General features: G+C 43.0%; 3 protein-coding genes across 4 annotated transcripts; 1 reads left to right on the plus strand and 2 right to left on the minus strand.

Moving 5' to 3' along the window:
* Nucleotides 1-177: 177 nt before the first annotated feature.
* On the plus strand, nt 178-6,923 carry farsa (phenylalanyl-tRNA synthetase subunit alpha). The gene is made up of 13 exons (XM_041063508.1): nt 178-353; nt 622-759; nt 1,239-1,337; nt 1,435-1,553; nt 2,943-3,035; nt 3,667-3,795; nt 3,902-4,017; nt 4,129-4,213; nt 4,314-4,413; nt 4,839-5,007; nt 5,194-5,271; nt 5,535-5,649; nt 6,432-6,923. The coding sequence occupies exons 1-13, from the start codon at nt 207-209 to the stop codon at nt 6,535-6,537; spliced, it is 1,494 nt and encodes a 497-aa protein (XP_040919442.1). The 5' UTR covers nt 178-206; the 3' UTR covers nt 6,538-6,923.
* Nucleotides 6,924-8,273: 1,350 nt separating this feature from the next.
* On the minus strand, nt 8,274-10,220 carry LOC121198857. Of its 2 annotated transcripts, none has more exons than XR_005896373.1 (3): nt 9,713-10,204; nt 8,658-9,033; nt 8,274-8,408 (listed from the first exon to the last, which is right to left on the minus strand). XR_005896373.1 is itself a non-coding variant. In XM_041063207.1 (3 exons), the coding sequence occupies exons 2-3, from the start codon at nt 10,047-10,049 to the stop codon at nt 8,726-8,728; spliced, it is 645 nt and encodes a 214-aa protein (XP_040919141.1). In that variant the 5' UTR covers nt 10,050-10,114; nt 10,204-10,220; the 3' UTR covers nt 8,510-8,725. The 2 variants fall into 2 exon arrangements, 1 of the variants encoding a protein (XP_040919141.1); XM_041063207.1 differs by lacking the exon at nt 8,274-8,408 and having other exon boundaries at nt 8,510-9,033; nt 9,713-10,114; nt 10,204-10,220.
* Nucleotides 10,221-12,620: 2,400 nt separating this feature from the next.
* gcdhb (glutaryl-CoA dehydrogenase b) lies at nt 12,621-18,590 on the minus strand. Its single transcript, XM_041063536.1, has 12 exons — nt 18,522-18,590; nt 17,176-17,291; nt 16,869-16,901; nt 16,606-16,746; nt 16,378-16,440; nt 15,975-16,145; nt 15,665-15,794; nt 14,535-14,751; nt 14,258-14,361; nt 13,960-14,085; nt 13,496-13,656; nt 12,621-13,384 (listed from the first exon to the last, which is right to left on the minus strand). The coding sequence occupies exons 2-12, from the start codon at nt 17,276-17,278 to the stop codon at nt 13,311-13,313; spliced, it is 1,323 nt and encodes a 440-aa protein (XP_040919470.1). The 5' UTR covers nt 17,279-17,291; nt 18,522-18,590; the 3' UTR covers nt 12,621-13,310.
* Nucleotides 18,591-20,211: the final 1,621 nt, after the last annotated feature.

A 20,211-nucleotide genomic window follows, 5' to 3' on the forward strand; every position in this document is an offset into this window, starting at 1 on the left:
TCCATCATTACTTTAAGACATGTAGGTCAGTCAGTCTGGAAAATTTCAAGAACTTTGAAAGTATCCTCGAATGTACTGTACAACTGAAAGAAATTGACCACAATATTTACGGTAATTTTTTTTTAATCGTCTCGCTATTTCAATACTTTCGGCCTTTGGAGAGCTACGTCACATCCGTTCTCTTCTTCTCTTCGCAGGGCTCCAGCATGGCGGACACCGGTGTGGTGGAGACTCTCCTCCAGAGGATTGAGAAGGCGGACGACGGCGTGGACAGCCTGGAAGTGGCGTCCAGCCTCGGCGTGGACCACCAGGTCATCGTCGGAGCCGTGAAGAGTCTGCAGTCCGTCGGCGACGTGAGTTTCCCGGGCTGAGTGGCAGCGGAAGTCCGACTGTCACCGACAACATTGTTCATTCGCTGTGACTGATGCAATATGGTCGTGAAGTTTAAAGAGTCGAGAGCTGTCAGTCAGAGGTGTGCTGACAGACAGGTTAAATAAGCTCAGCACCGTGAGACCTACGTTAAAGTGCACTTCAGTCCACTGAGCCAGCTGAGATGAATATTTACACTATTAAAGTGACGCTCAGGTGAGGTGACATACGTGTTTGTTCCCTGCTGTCCAGGTCATCTCAGCCGAGCAGCGCTCCTCCAAACACTGGGAGCTGACGGAGGAGGGCAAGGAGATAGCTGAGCACGGCAGCCATGAGGCCCGTGTCTTCAGCTCCATCCCGCTGGAGGGTCTGGCCCAGAGTGAGCTCATGGTGAGTGCCACAGGTGGACAGGTCAGAGGGAGTGACACCCTGCACCTACAGGACTGAAACAGGAAGTGTTGTGAACCTTCAGTGTAATGTGGGTTCAGCTGTAGACACAAACAGGAGGGGTAGCAGCTCTGAAAATGGCTCCCAAATATTCAGCAGGGATCCTCCAAAGCCTGAACACTTAAAACAAAAAATACTGATGTAAAATTACTCATTTTCAAAAAAGGACAAGTGTGCACAAACCAGCCTTGCATCAGCTGCAGAGTAGGAACAAAAGTCCCATTTTAAAGACGCACTATGAAGCAAACAGTTTGAGAACGGGGGCAGTGAATCAGAAGAGAGTCTGCTGGTGTGGCTGTGGCAGCAGGAGGAGCTCCAGGCAGAGCTCCGTGTCCAGAGAGGTGCCTCTCAGCAGCCTGACCCTTTTAGGTTGTGTGTTTTCAGTGACATTGCTGAACGTCTGCGTTTGTCCCCATGTGTAGAAACTGTCCTTTGGGAAGATCGGCTTCAGCAAGGCCATGTCCAACAAGTGGATCAGAGTGGACAAGACGCACGAGGGCGGCCCGAGGATCTTCAGGACTGTATGTTTCTTTAGAACAACCTGCTGCTGTGGCCCTTTTGTGACCTGCCTGTCCCATGAGTAAGTTGCATACAAGTTTGTTGTGTTTTGGTCCTCAGGTGGAGAACATTGAGGACCAGGTCAGAGAGAAGCTGCTTCTGGTACAGAAAGGCAAGGCCTCGGAGCTGGAAGAGAAAGAAAAGAATGAGCTGAAGAAGAGAAAACTGCTCTCTGAAGTGTAAGTGCCCAGACCTTTAGACATATAGTAAATGGTGAATGTGAACCTTTGACTGCCTGTAGGTGGCAGTAGAAGGTCTGCTGTGGCTCAGTGGTTGCCCTCCATAAGCCAACGTGGGTTTGTGATTATGTTTGAAACTGAGAGAGATTTAATACCTGGAGCACCCCGTCTCAGGGTGATGTTGGTATTAGGGCTCAGTGTGGAGCCATAAAGTTAAATGGATGTGACATAACATTTGTTGAGATCCCTAATAACTCAAGCCTCCATTATTATTATTATTATTTTTTTTTTAGGGGAGACCTGAGTGAAAGATTTTCTTTAAATGTGAAACCAAACAAATCTGGATGCGGTGTGTGTGTGTATATACGACCTATCACAGTTTGATTTGTACAAAGTATCTGTAGATGTTCTTGTTAAGCTTGTTACGTTTGTCATCTTTCAAGGCCAGTGTGTGTTTTGTGTTACATTTAAACCTACTTTATTTCAAAGGGGAAGTAGTCATGACTGCACACTGCTGTAGATATCTGGCAAGAACCATGTTCACCACTTCACCCATTCATTTGCTTTGATGTAATTTAAAATGGAACTTGTGTCAAAGACAGTTTGCAGATTTAGCATCTGGTATATCAGATATCTACCATTCACTTTAAAGCCACTGCACTTATCATGGTGAAATCTAAGTCCTCAAAATACATTTCTAATAATTCCTCTGTATTTCTGGGATACAGTTGCTCATTATATAGATGCAAAACTAATCAGGAGGCTTAAATTTAGAAACCCCACGGACGACTATGTTTTGGATTTTGGTGTTAGATCACTGAAATATCCTCTGGATTGATACCAAGGTGCATATTCTACCAAAATCCTCTTACTCAGAAAGCAATCTCTCAAACTGTTAGCCAGGCTATGGATGTCCTCAGCTGATATCACTGAGCATCCCCCTCCTTAGAGGATCTCACCAGGAAATACTGACCACAGAGCATAAACAAACAAGGCTGCGGTGAAGTTTACTAAGTAACTAAATACATCCCATTAAACAAACAGCACAGATAGACACCACCAGTGGACTCACAGCACAAGTGTTTGGAGTGGATTTTTCAGCAGGGTTCATGTTTCAGTCCTACAACATGTCTACCAGGCATCTTCCCTACACTGTAACTGCAGCTCTGTGTTCAGTACCCGACTATAATGCTGTGTCAGATTTAGACAGACTGCAGCTATTTTCATGATTGTTTTCATTATCTCAGTTATCACTAATTATAAAATCTTAATTTTAATGTAATGTAATGTAAAAGTCATTTATATTCATACAGGGGATCACTCCTAGTATTGAGCCACACCCATAGTGTCTTTCTGGTAGTTTGGAGTCATTTTTTTTTCTGTGTTCAGGACGGTGAAGACCTACTGGATCACTAAGGGAAACTCCTTCAGCACCACCATCACCAAACAGGAGACGGAGCTCACGCCTGAGATGATTGCCACGTGAGTCCACTTACGACTTCTTTATACAAACTTCTGTCTTAATACAAACTTTAACACAGCTGGGAAATGTGTCCGGTTTGCCCTTCTCTGTCAGTCAGTGACGGTGCACAGGGTCTCAAACAGAGGACACAGAGAAACCTCTGCTCATAAAAGGGGACAAGTCCAAAGATGAGGACTTTGTCCTAAAGGCACGGCAGGACATAACGATAATGACCAAAAAGATATTTTAAATCAGCGCAGTGGAAACAAATGCTGTGATCTGAGATTCTGCTGACATTAAAAAAAGCTCTCGTCTCAGGTTTGAATGAAATCATATCATAGAGGGGATTTGGATGTTGCCCAAAATTCAAATTGATGGTGCTTTTACTTCCCTGTACCGATTGTGGATGCCATAGATTTGATGGCTGCAGATAATAAATACTCAGATGATGGTGTTTTTTTGTTTTTTGTTTTTTTGTTTTGTTTTTTTAAGAAGTGTTATGTATTGCCAACTGATTGTGGAAAAGCTATTTACTGTAAAGAGGCAGGGATACCGTGGTCAGTTGAAACAGCTGATGTCCTTTCTTTTTCCATACTCTTCCTCCTGTAACAGCTCTTCTTATTCATTATTCTTCCTTGTGTTGTGTCACAGTGGCAACTGGAAAGAAAAGAAATTTAAGCCGTACAACTTTGAGGCCATGGGCGTCGCCCCGGACTGTGGCCACCTGCACCCGCTGATGAAAGTTCGAACGCAGTTCAGGCAGATCTTCCTGGAGATGGGGTGAGTAGCTGGAAATAACAATGTACACACACACACACACACACACACACACACACACACACACATCCTCAAACAAACGCACTAAATCAACTCTGTTTTTCTGCAGCTTCACTGAGATGCCGACCAACAACTTCATAGAAAGCTCTTTCTGGAACTTTGACTCCCTGTTCCAGCCCCAGCAGCACCCAGCCAGAGACCAGCACGACACCTTCTTCCTGTCCGGTAAGACTGAGTCTGTGTGTGTGTGTGTGTGTGTTGTGCGTGTGGAACATTTCTCTCTGTGTGTTCACTTATGATTTGTGTCTATCATTTACCGTGAACATCATTTTTCAGACCCAGCACTCGCCCATGAATTCCCACAGGACTATCTGGAGAGAGTGAAGAAGGTGCACTCAGAGGGAGGCTTTGGTTCACAAGGGTAAGACAGAAAATGAATCACATGACAGTTGGCATCTCTGCATTTCACAGCAGGATCAGTGAAGCCAGCGACAGTATGATCTAGTAAACTGCTGTTTCAGGTACAAATACGACTGGAAGATAGAGGAGGCTCAGAAGAACATCCTCCGCACCCACACTACGGCGGTCAGCGCTCGCATGTTGTACAAACTTGCACAGCAGGTGAGTTTCACATACACTGCACACACTGGCTCAAATGTTAAGGAAGTTATGGTGGTCTGTTAATCAAGGGCTTTTTTTTTTTTTTTTTTTTTTTTTTTTTTTTTTTAAATCAGACTGGCGAATTAAGCCATCCTTGTCTTTTTGGACGGAGAGACAGGTCTTATGTCTGTCCTCACTAATGCTCTTGGCTGAAAGGGAGCAAATCCCTGCAGCCAGGTTCCAATCCCTTGCAGAAAGCCTTCCTAGAAGAGTGGCCACTGTTATAGAAACACAGTTTTGGACCGAGATGATCAACAATTCACGTGGGCGTAACGTTCAGGCGTCCACATACTTTTATGCATGTTCGCAGCGTACACGTGTTGTGATTAACCACGAAGCTGTTCTCACTCTGCACCTTGTCACCCACATGTCAAACCCTCCACCAGGAAAAGTTCACCCCCGTCAGGTACTTCTCCATCGACCGGGTGTTCAGGAATGAGACCTTAGATGCCACCCATCTGGCTGAGTTCCACCAGATAGAGGGTGTGGTGGCCGACTACGGACTCACACTGGGAGACCTCATGGGCGTCCTGCATCAGTTCTTCACCAAACTAGGTCAGGATATATATTAGCTCTAAAACCTCCAATGTTCCCGAGGGCTGGTTGTGTTTATATATGGATGCATAGAACAACAAATCAGCTCTCTGAAACAGTGTATTTATTTTAAGCGGACAGCTAAGTATCCCTGCAAACTGTGGGATCCTATTTTATTTATTTATTTATTTATTTTTCCAATCCCAGGAATCACCAAACTACGCTTCAAGCCTGCCTACAACCCATACACAGAGCCCAGCATGGAAGTGTTCAGCTACCATGAAGGTACAATACAACTCCTGCGTACAACCTTTGTTTACCTGGCTGCTGTTTTCTGTCCACATGTGCCAGAGAAACGGAGAAATGTCCTTTCTGATGAACTTCCATTTGGTTAATCAGTTATTCCACAGAACTAAATCAATCTGTAGCTGTATCCAGTTTGTGATTGAGGAAAAACCCCCTGTTCTCTGCCTCTGAGAGGAAGTTCTGTCTGTTCTGTGGTTTTGGTTGTTCCACTAACTGTGCATCATTTCACTCCCTGCATACAGGACTGAAAAAGTGGGTGGAAGTAGGAAACTCAGGGGTCTTCAGACCAGAGATGCTGCTGCCCATGGGTCTTCCTGAGGATGTGTCCGTAATCGCCTGGGGACTGTCTCTGGAAAGGTGAACACGCACGAACCCAAACGTGAATTTGTTGCATACAGAGAGAAAACAGTGTTCAGTGTCTCTGCAGCTTTAAGAGGTCACAGTTGACCTGTATTTGATTTAGTTTTTTCCGTGTCAGCCTGAAGACAACATGGGTTTTGAAAATGGGAGCAGATCTGTAGTGTCTGTGAACACAACACTAGATTTTTCATTTTAGGATTTAAGGTGTGTGACTTCTGTCCTCTAGCTGTGTCCACTGAGCTCACTTCTGACCCACATTTCAGACATTTAGGGTCATTGTTTGGAGATTATCCTGCGTATACATCATTCTGATTTAGTATTTATATGGTTTATTACAGTTTTTCATATCAGATTATAAACCGTGTTCAGTTTCACTGTGTTGGTTATAGGGAAGGAGATTTAAAAATCTTCTAAACATAAATTTACCAGACCAGATTCTGTTTTACTTTAACTCCACAAAACCTCCTGTTCTGGTCAAAGGTCAACTTGACCATATGAGCGACTTGGTCGTCTCACTGCTGCTGACTGCAGAATAATTTGCATTTAAACGAGGTTATTTCTGAGATTTCACCGACGACAACTGTCACAGCTAATAACTACGGAGCGAGTGAACTGGGAATGGCTCTGTAATCCACGGTGAGTAATCCCCTCCTCCTCCACCCAGCCCTCTGTTGTTCTTGCTCTGACCTGTCAGACCTGGAACACAAACGCTTTGTTATGGCTGCATGTCTACGCAGCAACAACTGTCTCTCACTCAGTCCTCTCCACGTGTCCCGCAGGCCCACCATGATTAAATACGGCATCAACAACATCAGAGAGCTGGTGGGACACAAGGTGAACCTACAGATGGTCTACGACAGCCCCATATGTCGACTGGACTCCTGAGCTTCACCCAACCTTTTCACTCTGTTATTATGAGTCATATTTTTGGATGGACAGACTTTACCTTCACCGTGTAACATCTTACTTCTGACTGTCATTTTGGGAAACCCCTCCACCTGCCAGGTATCCTTAATCCACTCAGACAGAGGGACGCAGCTTCTCCTCCTCAGCACTTCAGAGAGAGCTCACAGTTTTTAAAAGGGCTTCAACATAAAGGATCAGCATTTGTACGAACCTGATACTGTGCTGCTATGCAAAACATCAGTTTGAGTCCTGACTTTGTTACGTACCAGGGATAGCTGTTACCACAGCTACGACCTACTTATATGGGGAAAAATACAACTTAAGAAATGTGACAAACCCAAAATAAAAAGATGTTATTCCAAATACTAACAGTCTGAGTTGTGTATTTAATGCTGGTAAACATCACATATTATCTTAGAATTATCTGAAGTTTTTTCTGCATTTTTTGACAAAATTTTGTGCAGGTTTATTTGGACTTTTATGCATTAATGGCTCAAAAATCTGAAGAGGAAAGATTTGTATCATATATCAGCTTTAGCAACAAACTTGTTGCAAACTTCCGGGATTACATTTGACCTTCATCACTTCCTCATGTTGTGTGTGTGCCTGTGCAGACAGCGCTTTGTTGGATGCAGATATAGACTATCCTTGTATTCAATATTTGGCACTGTGTTAATATATAAAAGCTGCTTTCTGTGAATGTATGAATGCATCCTGGGATGCTGAAATACAGATTGACGTTTTAAAGTTGTATTTTACCCTCCTTCGCAATCCTTCACTCTCAATAAAACCAACTTTTACTTGCAGTGATCCTAATGTCTGCAAGTCCTCATCTTAAATGACAAGCTGAATACAGTTAATCTAATATCACATGCAGACACCGTGACATTTTCTTCAGTTCACTGCTCCAAACTGAAGTTCAAAGAAAGGTCGACGCTTGACTTAACTTACTAAGCTCTTGCTCCAAGAACAGAGCACGTGGCAGTGGTCAGACAGGAGCTGCAAATAAAAATGAAGACTTTCTTGGTTCAGTCTGCAAAGGATTCAAATTTTACAGAATCTCTTCACACATTTGGTAGAAGCTGCTGTGAGGTGGTAATATGTTGGACATTAGCTTACTTTCCCAGAATGCCACATATACTTTTGTGCTATAAGCTGTGCTGATAAGCTCTGTTTACCAAACTGAGGGGGTGTAGGGGGTGGGGGCTCTATGAGTGGCTGTTACACCTGCGATGAAGGCTGTGGGATTAAGTTGTGTTGTGTACATGTTGAATTGCTGGAACTCTGTTAAGTCTTCCCCTTAAGCTAATCCCTCAGTGTCTTGAAATAACATTTTACTACAGTATGTGAGGCAGCCAGCTGGTTGGTTTACAGGCTGAAAGCCGCTTTGTTGTAGCAACACTGACAGAAGTTCACATCAAGAGCAATAACAAAGGTGTAAACAGAAATAGCATCAACTTGTTGCCGGACTTTATGTCTAAGTTGTCGTTTCACAGGTGGATTATATTGGTTCAACAGATGGACACTCTCTCAGTCTAATCCTGCTTGTACAAACATAAGTCGCACACAATGAACATACAGTAGCTCCAGCCCCTCTCCCACAGTGCATTACAGCACACTTGTTATGCTTTGTTTAGAAAAAAAAATACTTTATTTCATTCTCAAAGAAATGAGACAGCAGGTATGCTGCACTGTACCATGACACACGCAGCATCGTCTAAACTTCATCTAAGACGTCAAACAGCTTCTCACTGAAGCTCAGGCACACAGAGACAATGTCCAGTGATGATCTTCTGTAATCCTTTTTTTGTCCTTGGCATGTCCTTCTCAGGATGTTTGCTCTGACTTTTCTGTTGATATGACGTGAGAGAGAGATAAAAGTCTTGAGACATGTTGCATAATTCTGAGAAATCATTTACAGTGTAGTCGATTTCCCAGCATTCCTGTGGCCTGTGTCTGCTAGTAACGGGGGAAAAATGAGACGGGGTTTCTGCACACTGCAGATATCACAGCCATCTCTTCACAGCCACATATCCCAAGTATTTACTCTCATGGGTTTTATCTTTTTGAAATCAAAGTCATGTCAGGGTGTGTCTTACATGTGCTTGGGTTCTGACACTTTGTTACTAGGCATCCAGGCTGTTCACGATCGTGGTCCTTGTTAAAATCAGAACTCCCTCGGGATGCTGGTCTCCATTGTTGGTCCAGGGCTGCCAGAGAAAGCCAGAGAGCTGTGACTGGTTGGGCTGTGTGAGTGTGGGAAGAAAGAGGGGATGTAGGGAATGGCAGCCAGCAGCAGCGGGCTGGTCTGAGGGCTTTCATCAGGGGGCAGGGGGATGACCACGTCATCCTGGTCCCACACGTGGAAGGCGTTATGGGCAAATGGATGTGCTGAGGGAGGATGGCTGGAGGAGATGCGGTGCGGGTTGTTGTCTTTGTCCATGTCCTCATCATCAGGCGGACCCAACATACAATCTGAACAAGGGAGGAAGAGGTCATATTTAATACCACCAATAACAAAAGAGCTTGAGATGAGGTGCTGCTGAAGAGTAGTATGCTTGTTACTGTAAAGACGATTCTCTAGATCAGTGATTCCTAACCAGGGATAAATGTACCCCAGTGAGTTCCTCTGCAGGTGCCAGAGCACATGTGTAAAGACTGTGGAGTAGTTCAACTAATGTGAAAAAAAAGACAAGTAATTACTAAAATTGTCAGTTGTGTTCTTACAAGTAATGTAAAGAGATTATCATTTCATTTAAACATATGAACCCCACATGTCTGAGATTGAGAGTGACAGTAAACAGCAGAGAAAAGAAAAATAGATGATGTTATGATATTGTTAGATAAAACTAATGGCTGAGATATGTTAAATAGCCTAAAGAAATGAAACGGGAAGTACAAACGCAAACCAGCGTTTTGACATTTCAACTGTATGAAAAAAAACATTGTAACTTTATCCACTTTAACAGTGTTAAATTAGACATTAAAGTTCATTACATTAGATTTAAAGTTCGAATAACCACAGTTGGAACACGAAGAAGGCTGAGATAATCCATCCATACAGTACACAAATGTGAATGTTCAATACACAATTGGATTGACCCACATAGAAGTGTAACTGTGTTTTAAATTTGAAATTCTCATAAAGTAATACCTGCAATGTCCATGGCCAGATCCTTGATGAGATGTCCAATAATAGCATAGGCAACTCCAACTACTACCAGGGCGGCCATGAGCAGGTACAGCACTGCCTTAGGCAAAGGGATGAGTTCCTTCACTGCGGGCTTGTACTGCCTGTACAGAGGGTCCTCTATTGATGCTGAGTACGGGAAAGCCTGTGCTTCACCGGTGGAATTCAAACTGGTGAAATTATAGCCATTCATGTTTAGGGGGTTATTATTCCAAATGAGGATGACTCCTTTGGCTTCTTCCTCCTCACTCAAAGCAAACCATTCTCCAAACACCAGAGAGATATTCCTTATATGGAGCATTCACACAAAATAACATAATAAATAAATAAAATCCTGAGTTACTGATTTGGCGAAACAGAGAAATTCTGCAAAGAAAACAAGAGAAACATGTCAAAATAAAATAAAAACCAATAGGAATGATGGCATTTGAATTAGTTTGCATTTCTCCTCCAACCTTCTGCTCTGTCCTCGGTGCTGAAGTGAAGCCCGGCTCTCTGTCAGCAGGTTGTCCCCTGTCAGGTCCGCCCCCCCCCCCCTCCCCTTTTTGACCACTCTTGCTGCAGCTCTCTGCTCATGCCTCTAACACGCTCCTGCTCAGCACAGGCTTATGTACCGCTGTGACTGTTCCCTTAATTCCTCCAAGTTACCGAGAAGTCTCCTCGCGGGAAATCAACCAAGCCCTTTCCAATGCGCAGAGAGAGCTATTTGCGCTGATCCAAGTTCTTTAGAGTTTCCCTGATGTAAGGTGTGCGTGGGTGTGGAGGAGGGTAGACCTGGAACAAGAACACACTAGGTTACTTTATAATCCAGTCTATGACACGCACACCACAGGTATAACACGATCTAATTCCTCCAGTGAATGCTCTATTTCACTGGAGAATGAAGGTGATAACCTGAATGTCACATGTACAGTGTTTGACCTTAATAGTGGCTCTTATTTTGATGTCTTCCAGTTGTTTAAAGTTGGACTCTGGTGTTTCCTTGACACAAACTGTCAGTTGTAAGCAAAACAGCCTGAAACCAACAGCAGGATGTGGATTGCAGAGGGACCCACTTTTGTAAACGTAGTTCTGTGGCGCCACTAGTGGTCAAAAACTCCACAGGGTACCTTTAACTTTCCACCCCGATGCAGTGACGTAGCAGTGTACTCCAGGGTGAGGTGTGGACACCATGACATCACTGTGGGGTGTGATTACAGAGGTGGCCTGAAGGCCTTGACCAGATCCACTGTCAGTGGCAGTTCCTGCTGGTGCAGCAGTGGACAGGGTCAGGGTCTCTACTGGAACCTGCATGGGGACACATTTGTCAGGTCTGAGACCTACCACTGGAGGCAGGCCTGAATCTATTGTCACCAAAGTTGTGGTCAGATCCACTGACTCACAGCTGATGTGCTGGAGATCATCCTCTCAACATCTGGGCAGATGAGGACATATTAGTCAAACGCCTTCCTGATTAATACACACTAATCAAGATGTGCTCCAACTCAGACTCTACCTGCAAGTCTCCAAGCTGCATTAACTATTAACCCGCACTTTTTTGAAGATGTGCCTTTAACTTATCCCACAAAGGTTTCAGCAGAAAATCCCAAATAAATCCTAATCACATGCTTTGGTGTAGTCAGAAGATCAGCATGTTAGTGCCTGTTAAAAAGCTGAGTCCCATCATTTTGACAGAGCCTCTGACTCACTGAGGTCATAATCCAGATGATTACAGTAAATGAAACGCATCCTAATTATCAGAGTATTAGACTGCCATGGCTGCTGCTAAGGTCTGCATGACGGGATATGAGAGAGTGAGAGTGTATCCAGGAGGCAGCAGCCCTCTTTCTTTCAACTATTCATTTCATTTCATCTCATCTCACAGGGGGACCCATCATGCCAGCCTCCATCATCCCTGACAGAAAGGACACAGAGCACACAGTCCATTTGGGGTGCAATTTGTCACAGTGAGTCACATCTACACACGACCAAGAGATGAAAGGCCATTGGTCAAAAAAAATAAATAAAATTGGAAAAGCAATTTCCTTATGTAAGCACCATGTAGAACACGCCTGGGCATCATGTACGGCCAGGGATTTGCCGGTTCTTTAATTCCCTCCACTTCAAAGTGGCAGTGGCAGACATGCAACGAAGCTGGAGAGAATGGAAGTCTTTATCTGTCCAGTGGCACTGCCCCCACTCCACCCCCATCCCTCATGCCCTGATGGATTTAAAGAGAAAAAAAAAACCCCAGAGATTATCTGCTCAGCACTGAGAACATTTTGGGGGGTTCACTGCTGCTTAACTGCCCTGAGCATGAAGTGAGGTAAGAGATGGAGGAAGACTGTAAGTGAGAGACGAAAGAGCAGTGTGTGTGTTTGTGCGTGTACATATACAATTCCTGAAACCCTGTATTGTTGATATGCTGCAGCTTGTTGCACTGCTCAGCATAGTGTATATTCAGTGCTTTTGCAGTTTCAATCCAAACACTTTGTGTCTTAAATCCAATCGCAGCACAAGATGCTGACTGAAAGAAGCTTTCAAACTTACAAAACTCCCTTTAGGTTAAAGTGACTTTTTCTGTTTAGCTCTGAAGCTGTGGTGCTTCTTTGCGTTGTATCCCTGCCCCCTGGATCAGGCAGGGCAGGACGCTGTGAACCTGAGTGTAACAGGGGAGGACACTTTGACATATGTGACCCCTGATGGCAGCTCTGAGCAGCACAGGTGCAACATTATGTAACGTCAAAGTGAAGTGCAGCCATCTGCTCCACACATTTCTCAGATTAAGCCCATGTTAATGAATGAATATCAGAGAAATTATAAGATATAGAATGTGAGGTGTCAGGATGAAATAACAGCTGCACTTCATTCCCCTGCAGACACTTGAAACAACTTAAACAACGTTTCTTTATTTAAAGCTCTGATCCAGATCTTTGACCTCTGGCAGACCATGCAAACTTATGACATCATAGTGTTAGAGCCCGTAAAGTGCTAGAAGTAATCAACCATGGTAAACCTAACAACAGTAACTGTAAGATGCACCAATCATACAGTGACAACATTTGCTTCATTGGATCAAATTGAAAACAAAAAAGCTTCACAGGCAATTTCAACTCAGCTGTGTGAATTTATGCTTTGCTGCTTTGTAATTACAGTATTAACTTCGAATACATGAGTAACCAACAGCAAATCTGGATCTTGACCTCATTCAAACTATTCATGCTTTGCTACAGTGAATAACAATGAAAATCTACACAACTTTACTGTTTCTATACAACTGGGGACCAGGGAGCTGAAAAAGTAAGCAGCCGTTGTGACTGAGAGTAAGAAAATAGCCCTCTTTAAGTTGAAAATCAACAAATCTGAATTAACTACAATTTACAACACTTCACAATACTTGTTCTCTCAAAATAAATCACTTGGTATATATTCCACAAACCTGAGAGAAAACAAACACTGCCATTATACAGGTGACAAATGATGAAACCTATCTGAAAACTGTGCCTTATTACAGAGTTGATGTGTGTGTTGTGTTTCTGATGACAGAGTCCTGTTGGCCGGGGTATCTGCTGAGAGGTCGGATCTATTTGTCCACAGTGAAGGACTGCAGGCCTGTGATGGCTCTGCCCAGGATCAGGGCGTGGATATCGTGAGTACCTGACAGAGGAGACGACAGATATCGAACAGGCTGAACGGGTGGAATACACATGCAGGTGGATATGCACTGTACACATGCAAGTCTCATGAAAGCAGATTTTTCCTCCTCACCTTCATATGTGTTGACAGCCTCCAGGTTCATGACGTGGCGGATGATGTGATACTCGTCCGCGATGCCGTTTCCACCCAGCATGTCTCTGGCCTGCCTGGCGATGTCCAGGGCTTTACCGCAGCTGTTCCTCTTAAGCATGGATATCATCTCTGGGGCCGCTCTGTTAAGACAACACCACACTGTTGTTGTTCCTGCTACGGCAGTGTTTAATTAGGAGAGTAAATAACTGTCTGTTTGTGTGTGTGATTTAAACTATCCCTGTTTGCTCATGTCACATCCTGAAATACCTCATGTGTTATTGTTCTTTCTGGATCTTCTCTGAACGTATATGACAGACACAAATAATGACACTCAGTGCTCAGGTTCAACCTGACAGAAGGAGGTCAGAGTGACCATGTGGTCTGATGGATGAGCCCCAGTTCATAGCGACATCTAATACACCTCAGTTAGAGGATGAAGTTACTTTTTCTCGTCGATGAGTCTTCCCAGCTGCACACACGACTGTAGGCCGATGGTTATCTCTGTCAGCATGTCGGCCATTTTCTTCTGCATCAGCTGATTCCTTGCCAGCGGCACGCCAAACTGGATTCTGGTTTAGAGAACAACAGCACTGTGTTATCCTCATGTTTATGGATGAATCTAGTGGATTGTACTTTAATATATTGCAACAAGTGAGTATCTTAACTTATTGAACTCTTCAGACTTAATTAAAGGAGCTCGAGAAGCTTGTGCAATGAGATTTTTCATCTGCGTCGTCTGACCTGTCGAGCGTGTACTGACGAGCCGCATGGAAGCAGAACTCTGCGGCACCCAGAGCACCCCACGCGATGCCATAGCGGGCGTTGTTCAGGCAGCCAAAAGGACCCTGGAAGCAACAACAAAAGGAGTGTGATGATTACTCCTGTGTGTAGTCTGTGAGTCACCAACTTTATTTCATGACTGTATTGTGAACAGAACAAAACAAAGATGTAAAATGACTGCGTTTTGTCCATTAACAGGTTAGTAAATCAATAATATTCACTGTTTCACTCCACTCACCCCGAGGCCGGAGACTTTGGGAAGCAGGTTCTCCTCAGGAACCTCCACCTCGTCCATGAGGATCATGCCGGTGGCGGAGGCTCTCAGGGAGAACTTTCCTTCAATCTTAGGTGTGGAGAGGCCCTTCATGCCACGCTCCAAGATGAAGCCCCGCACCTTCCCATCATCGCATTTGGCCCAAACTACAGCAATGTCTGCCACTGGGGAGTTGGTGATCCTGAAGGAGGGAGTAAAGGAGGACACCTTAGTGTGTGCACTGGTAAGAATTCTTTTTTCTAGAACGAGGGATTTTATAACTGTAATATTTCCTGTCTTACAAAAAAGTTTTGTCTTTTAAAAGTAATTATATGACAACTTTTAGATCTAGAATATGAGTCTTATTTATTTGTATGAAGTTGAATTATTTTGATCAACTCCTACACTCCTCAAATCCCAAAATGTGACATTTGGAAAGTCTGGTATGTGTATGTGAGTTTTATAAAGTACTTTATCTGTGAAGAGCTCCACCATGTGGACAACTAATGACATATCAAGCCCTGAGCCACAACAAAAACCTTGAATTTGTAAAACAAATGTTCCACAAAATTCTTAAATAATATATCTGGGGGAAAAAAACAAAACCCAAAAACACAACAACAATACAATAAAACAATAACTAAGTTCACTAACAGGTCACTGATGTTTGTTGTGCACCGTGTAGTTTTCAGATCATTTATCCTTTGAGATCACATGGGTGTAAATAAACCTGACCTTACCATCAGATACTTTATGTAACCATGCCATTGTTATTCAGGTGATTACAGAGATGCTGGTACTTGATTCGACGGAATTCTGATTAAAATGAACTCTCACTGTTAATCTTCCCGCTGTGTTCTCTGTTCTCGATGCTGTGGTAATCTGCTCTTACAGTGATGTGTAAACAAAATGATCTAATTTATAATCCTACATGTTTATCTCAAGAGTAAAGCTTTAAAAGTTTGGACAGACAGTCGGGTACAGTTTGGGGTGCTGTTGAATTGTATTGAATGATAGTGACAAGTGTATCAGTGAAATAATTCAACAACAGGTCCTCCTCCAATGAGATGCTATTTACTGACACTGTTTATTTTCATATACAGCACATGACTCACCAGGTTTTTGAGCCAGTGAGTGTGTAGGTGCGGCTGGAGGGATTGTATTTGGCTCTGGTTTCCATGCCGCTGGGGTCACTACCATGGTTGGGCTCCGTCAAGCCAAAGCAACCCAGGATCTCTCCACGAGCTGGGAGTGACAGACAGACCAATGGGGTGATTACAATGGACGAATAACTCACTCAGCAATAAACCTTATCAGAACAGGATCAAAAAAAGCATTTACCATAAACCACTTCTGTTTTCGCCCATCTACTGGTGACAGATAAACTAACTGAAAAATGTTGCTGTTGCTATTTTCTCATCTTACCGAGCCTGGGGAGGTACTTCTGCTTCTGCTCCTCTGTGCCATAGGCGTTAATGGGGTGCATGACCAGTGACGACTGCACACTCATAACTGAGCGATAGCCGCTGTCCACTCTCTCTACTTCTCTGGCAATCAACCCATAGGCCACATAGCTTGTCCCAGCACAGCCATAACCTGCAAATCAAATGCAGGACGAGAAGTTACAGATTTCTCAAAACAAACATTAAATACAGGTCAAATGTGCAGATGGCCAAAGTCCATTTCAGACAGTCACACGTTTCAGAGAGAGCTGGCTGTGGTGGAAGCATGGTGAAACTTTACAGGTTAATAAAACGCCACAATAAACACACATTTGTAACATACATCATAACATGAGGTGAGCTGAGAACAGCTGGTTCGGACTGACCTTTAATGGTTGGGCCCAGCACACCCATCTCTCCCATCTCTGACACGATTTCTCTGTGGAACACTGAAAGAAAAGGACATGCAAAGGTCACACGTGGGGGCAAGTTACACGAGTCACATTTCTTTATTTCAACTTAGAGCCTGTTAACAAACCATGATTAGAATAAACACTGACGCCTAAAGTGAAAAAGAAATTTCAAGAAATGAATTCATGCATTGAGATTCTCACCTTCATTTCTGTTTGCCATCACAATGCGAGGCATGAGCTTGTCTTGGCAGTAGGTCCGGAAGGAGTCCCTGATCATGATCTCGTCCTCCGTCAGCTGGCCCTCCAGGTCGAGGGCATCACGCCAGTTGAACTGGACTTTAGCTGTCGGACATTTAGAATAGGAACAATCCAAAAACCTCAAAAACCAGAGTTTAAAATGTATTCTGGAAAGAGCTTCAATTTCAAAATGTTTACTAGGAATAAATAAATTCATCAACACCTACGTGCTTTAGACTTCTGCTCGGTCTTTTCTGCATCTGTGAAAGTGCAAACCAGAAAAAAAGATAAATATTATGTGAGAAATGTAAGAATTTAATTTGTGACAACTTCATCATTGAAGTACTTGAAGTACAGACTGCTGTTAAGTCTCTTAAATGCGATTTTTGTATGTTTTAACCACCAAACATCAGTGCTTCTAACTGTATTCCTTTGAGCTGCAGCTCAGTGCTCCAAATCTACAGCACTGTGGGTGGTGCACTGTCCCTTTAAACAATGTTATCTCTGTGGCTGGCATGGTGTCATTGTACTTACCCCATCTGGCAGGTGCTGCAGTTCCCTGTGCTCTGGAAGCTGAGACGATGGCGCATCTCTGAGTGTTGACCAAGAGACGGCACACAGCGCTTCTCAATGCCATGATGGAAATTAGTCTGTAAAATAAAGAAGCTATCGCTGACTAAACCGGTGTCTTATGATTTACAGTCAGTCACGTAGCAGCTTGCAGTGAAAGTTATGGCAATAACTTTAACTGCAGTGAGTTGAAATGATGATACCATCAGCAGAAAGTGGCTCATTAGTCTTGGATCAGTGTCTGGCCCCATGACGGTGACATGACCGCTCCTCCTGGGCACTAGGTGTCCCTGTTATCTTTTTGCTTATGTTTTGCAGGTGATGAATGGAGGGTCATCAGCTCTAATGAGCTACACCTGGGCCAGGTGTGCTCTACTATAAAAAACCTCCTTCATTCTACAGTCTGGTTCTCTCTGAGGGAGCTTCCCTCTCTTTGGTAGCTCTGATGATACCTGCTGCTCTTTTTGTTATATTTATATTTTTGATATATTAATTGACCAATGTTTTTATTTTTATAATTAAAGTACTCTACTTAGCCACCACCTCGTACTGTCTCCCATTTGTCTCACAGTCAGGTAAGGCTGTGACAAATGGGGGCTCATCTGTTCCTTGTTTGACCTGGTTTAGATTTGTATGGTTGTAGATGTCAGTGTGAGGTCAGTACTCTGTTGTGAATCAGTGCATGATCTGGTTGTTTGAGAGTCTTGGGTTGCCAAATTTTGGTTGCTTTGCCGGGCTTGCAGGTAATAATGCTTGATTACCCACCGTAAGTAGCACCTGAAGAGTAGAGGGGGGGTTAGGCTGCAGTGATGGCTAGCAAATTTACTTTATACATACAACTGAATTTTGTATGAAAGTATGTTTAAAGAAGAAAATGTTAGTAACAACAGTAGAAGTGAATTTCCCTTGGAGATGAATAAAGTATCTGAGCATCCATCTGTCAGTAGGTGACAGTAATAACAGTTTAGTGTTATTAGCTGCTATTAAGTCGGTTTCTCTTCCATTCTCATATTAAACTCTTCACTGTACTATCTAATGAAACAACCTGTCACAGCAAACAGATCTTGGTCCATACAGCCAACCAGGTTTGGTACGTAGCCAAGCTAAGCTAGCTCAGCTAACCTGTGGTGGCGTTAAGTAACTTTCCTGTAGCTACAAGCTAACAGCGCTAGTTCACGATAGTTAGCTCGTAACTTGGGTGTTAACGACGAAAATTCTGAATGACTGAGACGGGAACGTGTTGTATGAACTGTGTATGTGTGGAGAGTAGCAGATGATACCATAGAGGCAGTTGTATAAGGAGCACTAACCTGTGTTAAGCGGGACAGCACACCTTACCCTGGTAGCCCTCTTCTGTCACTCAGGTTGACAGGGCACAGGCACTCAACGTAAAAACACAGCCTGACGTCATCACGTAAAGCACTCCAAGCTGCAAATGCCATGTTGAGTGTGGCGTCTTTATAAAACCACTTTACATTGTTTTTGTTTTTTGTTTTTAAGTGGCTAACTATTCTTGTACAAAGTAAAACCTTTCTCTATGTGGAGACAGTAAATACAAAATCTGAGACGACGACATAAATATGTGAATTAAGTCTTTTTTTTATTGGCAGGTCATCATCACTGAAGATGGCGGATTTTTGAGGACGCTCAGCCACTGCAGAGGGCTCTGATTGGCTCATTAGCAGGGGAGTGAGTGCTGGGGGGAGTGGCTATATTCAGGTTTGAGTTCCCAAAATAAAAGAACCCCATTTCCGAGGAAGGACAACAGTAGCTGCTGAGTTCCTTCTAGGTCATTCCCCTGACGTCCAGATAGTAAAAACAAAACACAATAGTAAACACAATAAATAGTTTCTTTGTTCTTATAGTAGTACTCATGTCTGCTAAGTACTCAGTGTTAATAGAAAGTTGACTTTTCCTCTAAATTTTTCTTTGAGGAGCACATTTTTTTTTTTTTTTTTTTTTTTAATTTTTTTTTAAGCTATTTTTCCATGAAGGTAAGCAAGGCATGGATTCAGTCTGACTGTAGAGAGAATTATATCAGTCTTACTCCAGCCAGTTGTGCCACTGGTTTAGGTAAAAATGGATGTTAAATTAAACATATAATTAAAGAGGGGTAAATAAAAGAGGAAAGCTGAGGATTGTTGGTCTAAGTGGTGGAAAGTATTACTCGTGTTCTGCATTATAGTATTCTGAGGCACTTGTATTTTCATTTTATGCTACTTTTGCTGAGCTACATTTCAGATGAAATATTGTACCTTTTTCTTCACTTCATTTATTACATTCCCATGACACACTTTAGGTCACATTAATCTTCTCCATGACAAATAGCAAAACACATTTTATTTTTCTACATTTATAGCTGTAGTTACGTGGTATTCATATGGTCAGTTCATACAACATAATGCAACAAAATATTACACAAGAGTTTGCTAAGTAGCTAAAATTAGCTCCATCTGTATCAGCTACATGTTGCTTAAATGTTCAAGGGGCACTCCAGGAATTGAGGGATTCAGCATTGCATTTCCATAAAGCTGATGGACCAACAAGAGACAGACTTTTAAAAGGATCATTAAAATCAAAGCAGAGGAGCCTGCGATACCCTGACTTCTAGTCTGTAATATAGGTCAAGCCTTAAGGATCCTGCATTTTCAAGACTGCGACTGCAAAATATTTTCTTTCTTTTGACCCTCCCTGCTTGTTAAGTACCCACATCTTTCAGACTCCCAGCCCCAACTCAGTAAGACAAAATGATAATAATAATGAGCCCACACCCATTATTATTATCATCATTTTGTCTTACTGAGTTGGTTTATTACATCACCAGGGTTATTAATTTTTTCAGAGTTTACAAAACTCCTTCTAGAGCTATGGGCAACCATCACTAAACCAAACTAGATGTGTAATTTTGAAGGAATGCCTCTTAGTGCTACAGTAATACAGAACAATCCATGCAGCACACTGTTGTATATAATTCAGTGAAAAGCATCATTCTGCAGAGTG

Source organism: Toxotes jaculatrix, chromosome 18, assembly GCF_017976425.1.
Source record: "Toxotes jaculatrix isolate fToxJac2 chromosome 18, fToxJac2.pri, whole genome shotgun sequence".
NCBI classification, from domain to species: domain Eukaryota; kingdom Metazoa; phylum Chordata; class Actinopteri; family Toxotidae; genus Toxotes; species Toxotes jaculatrix.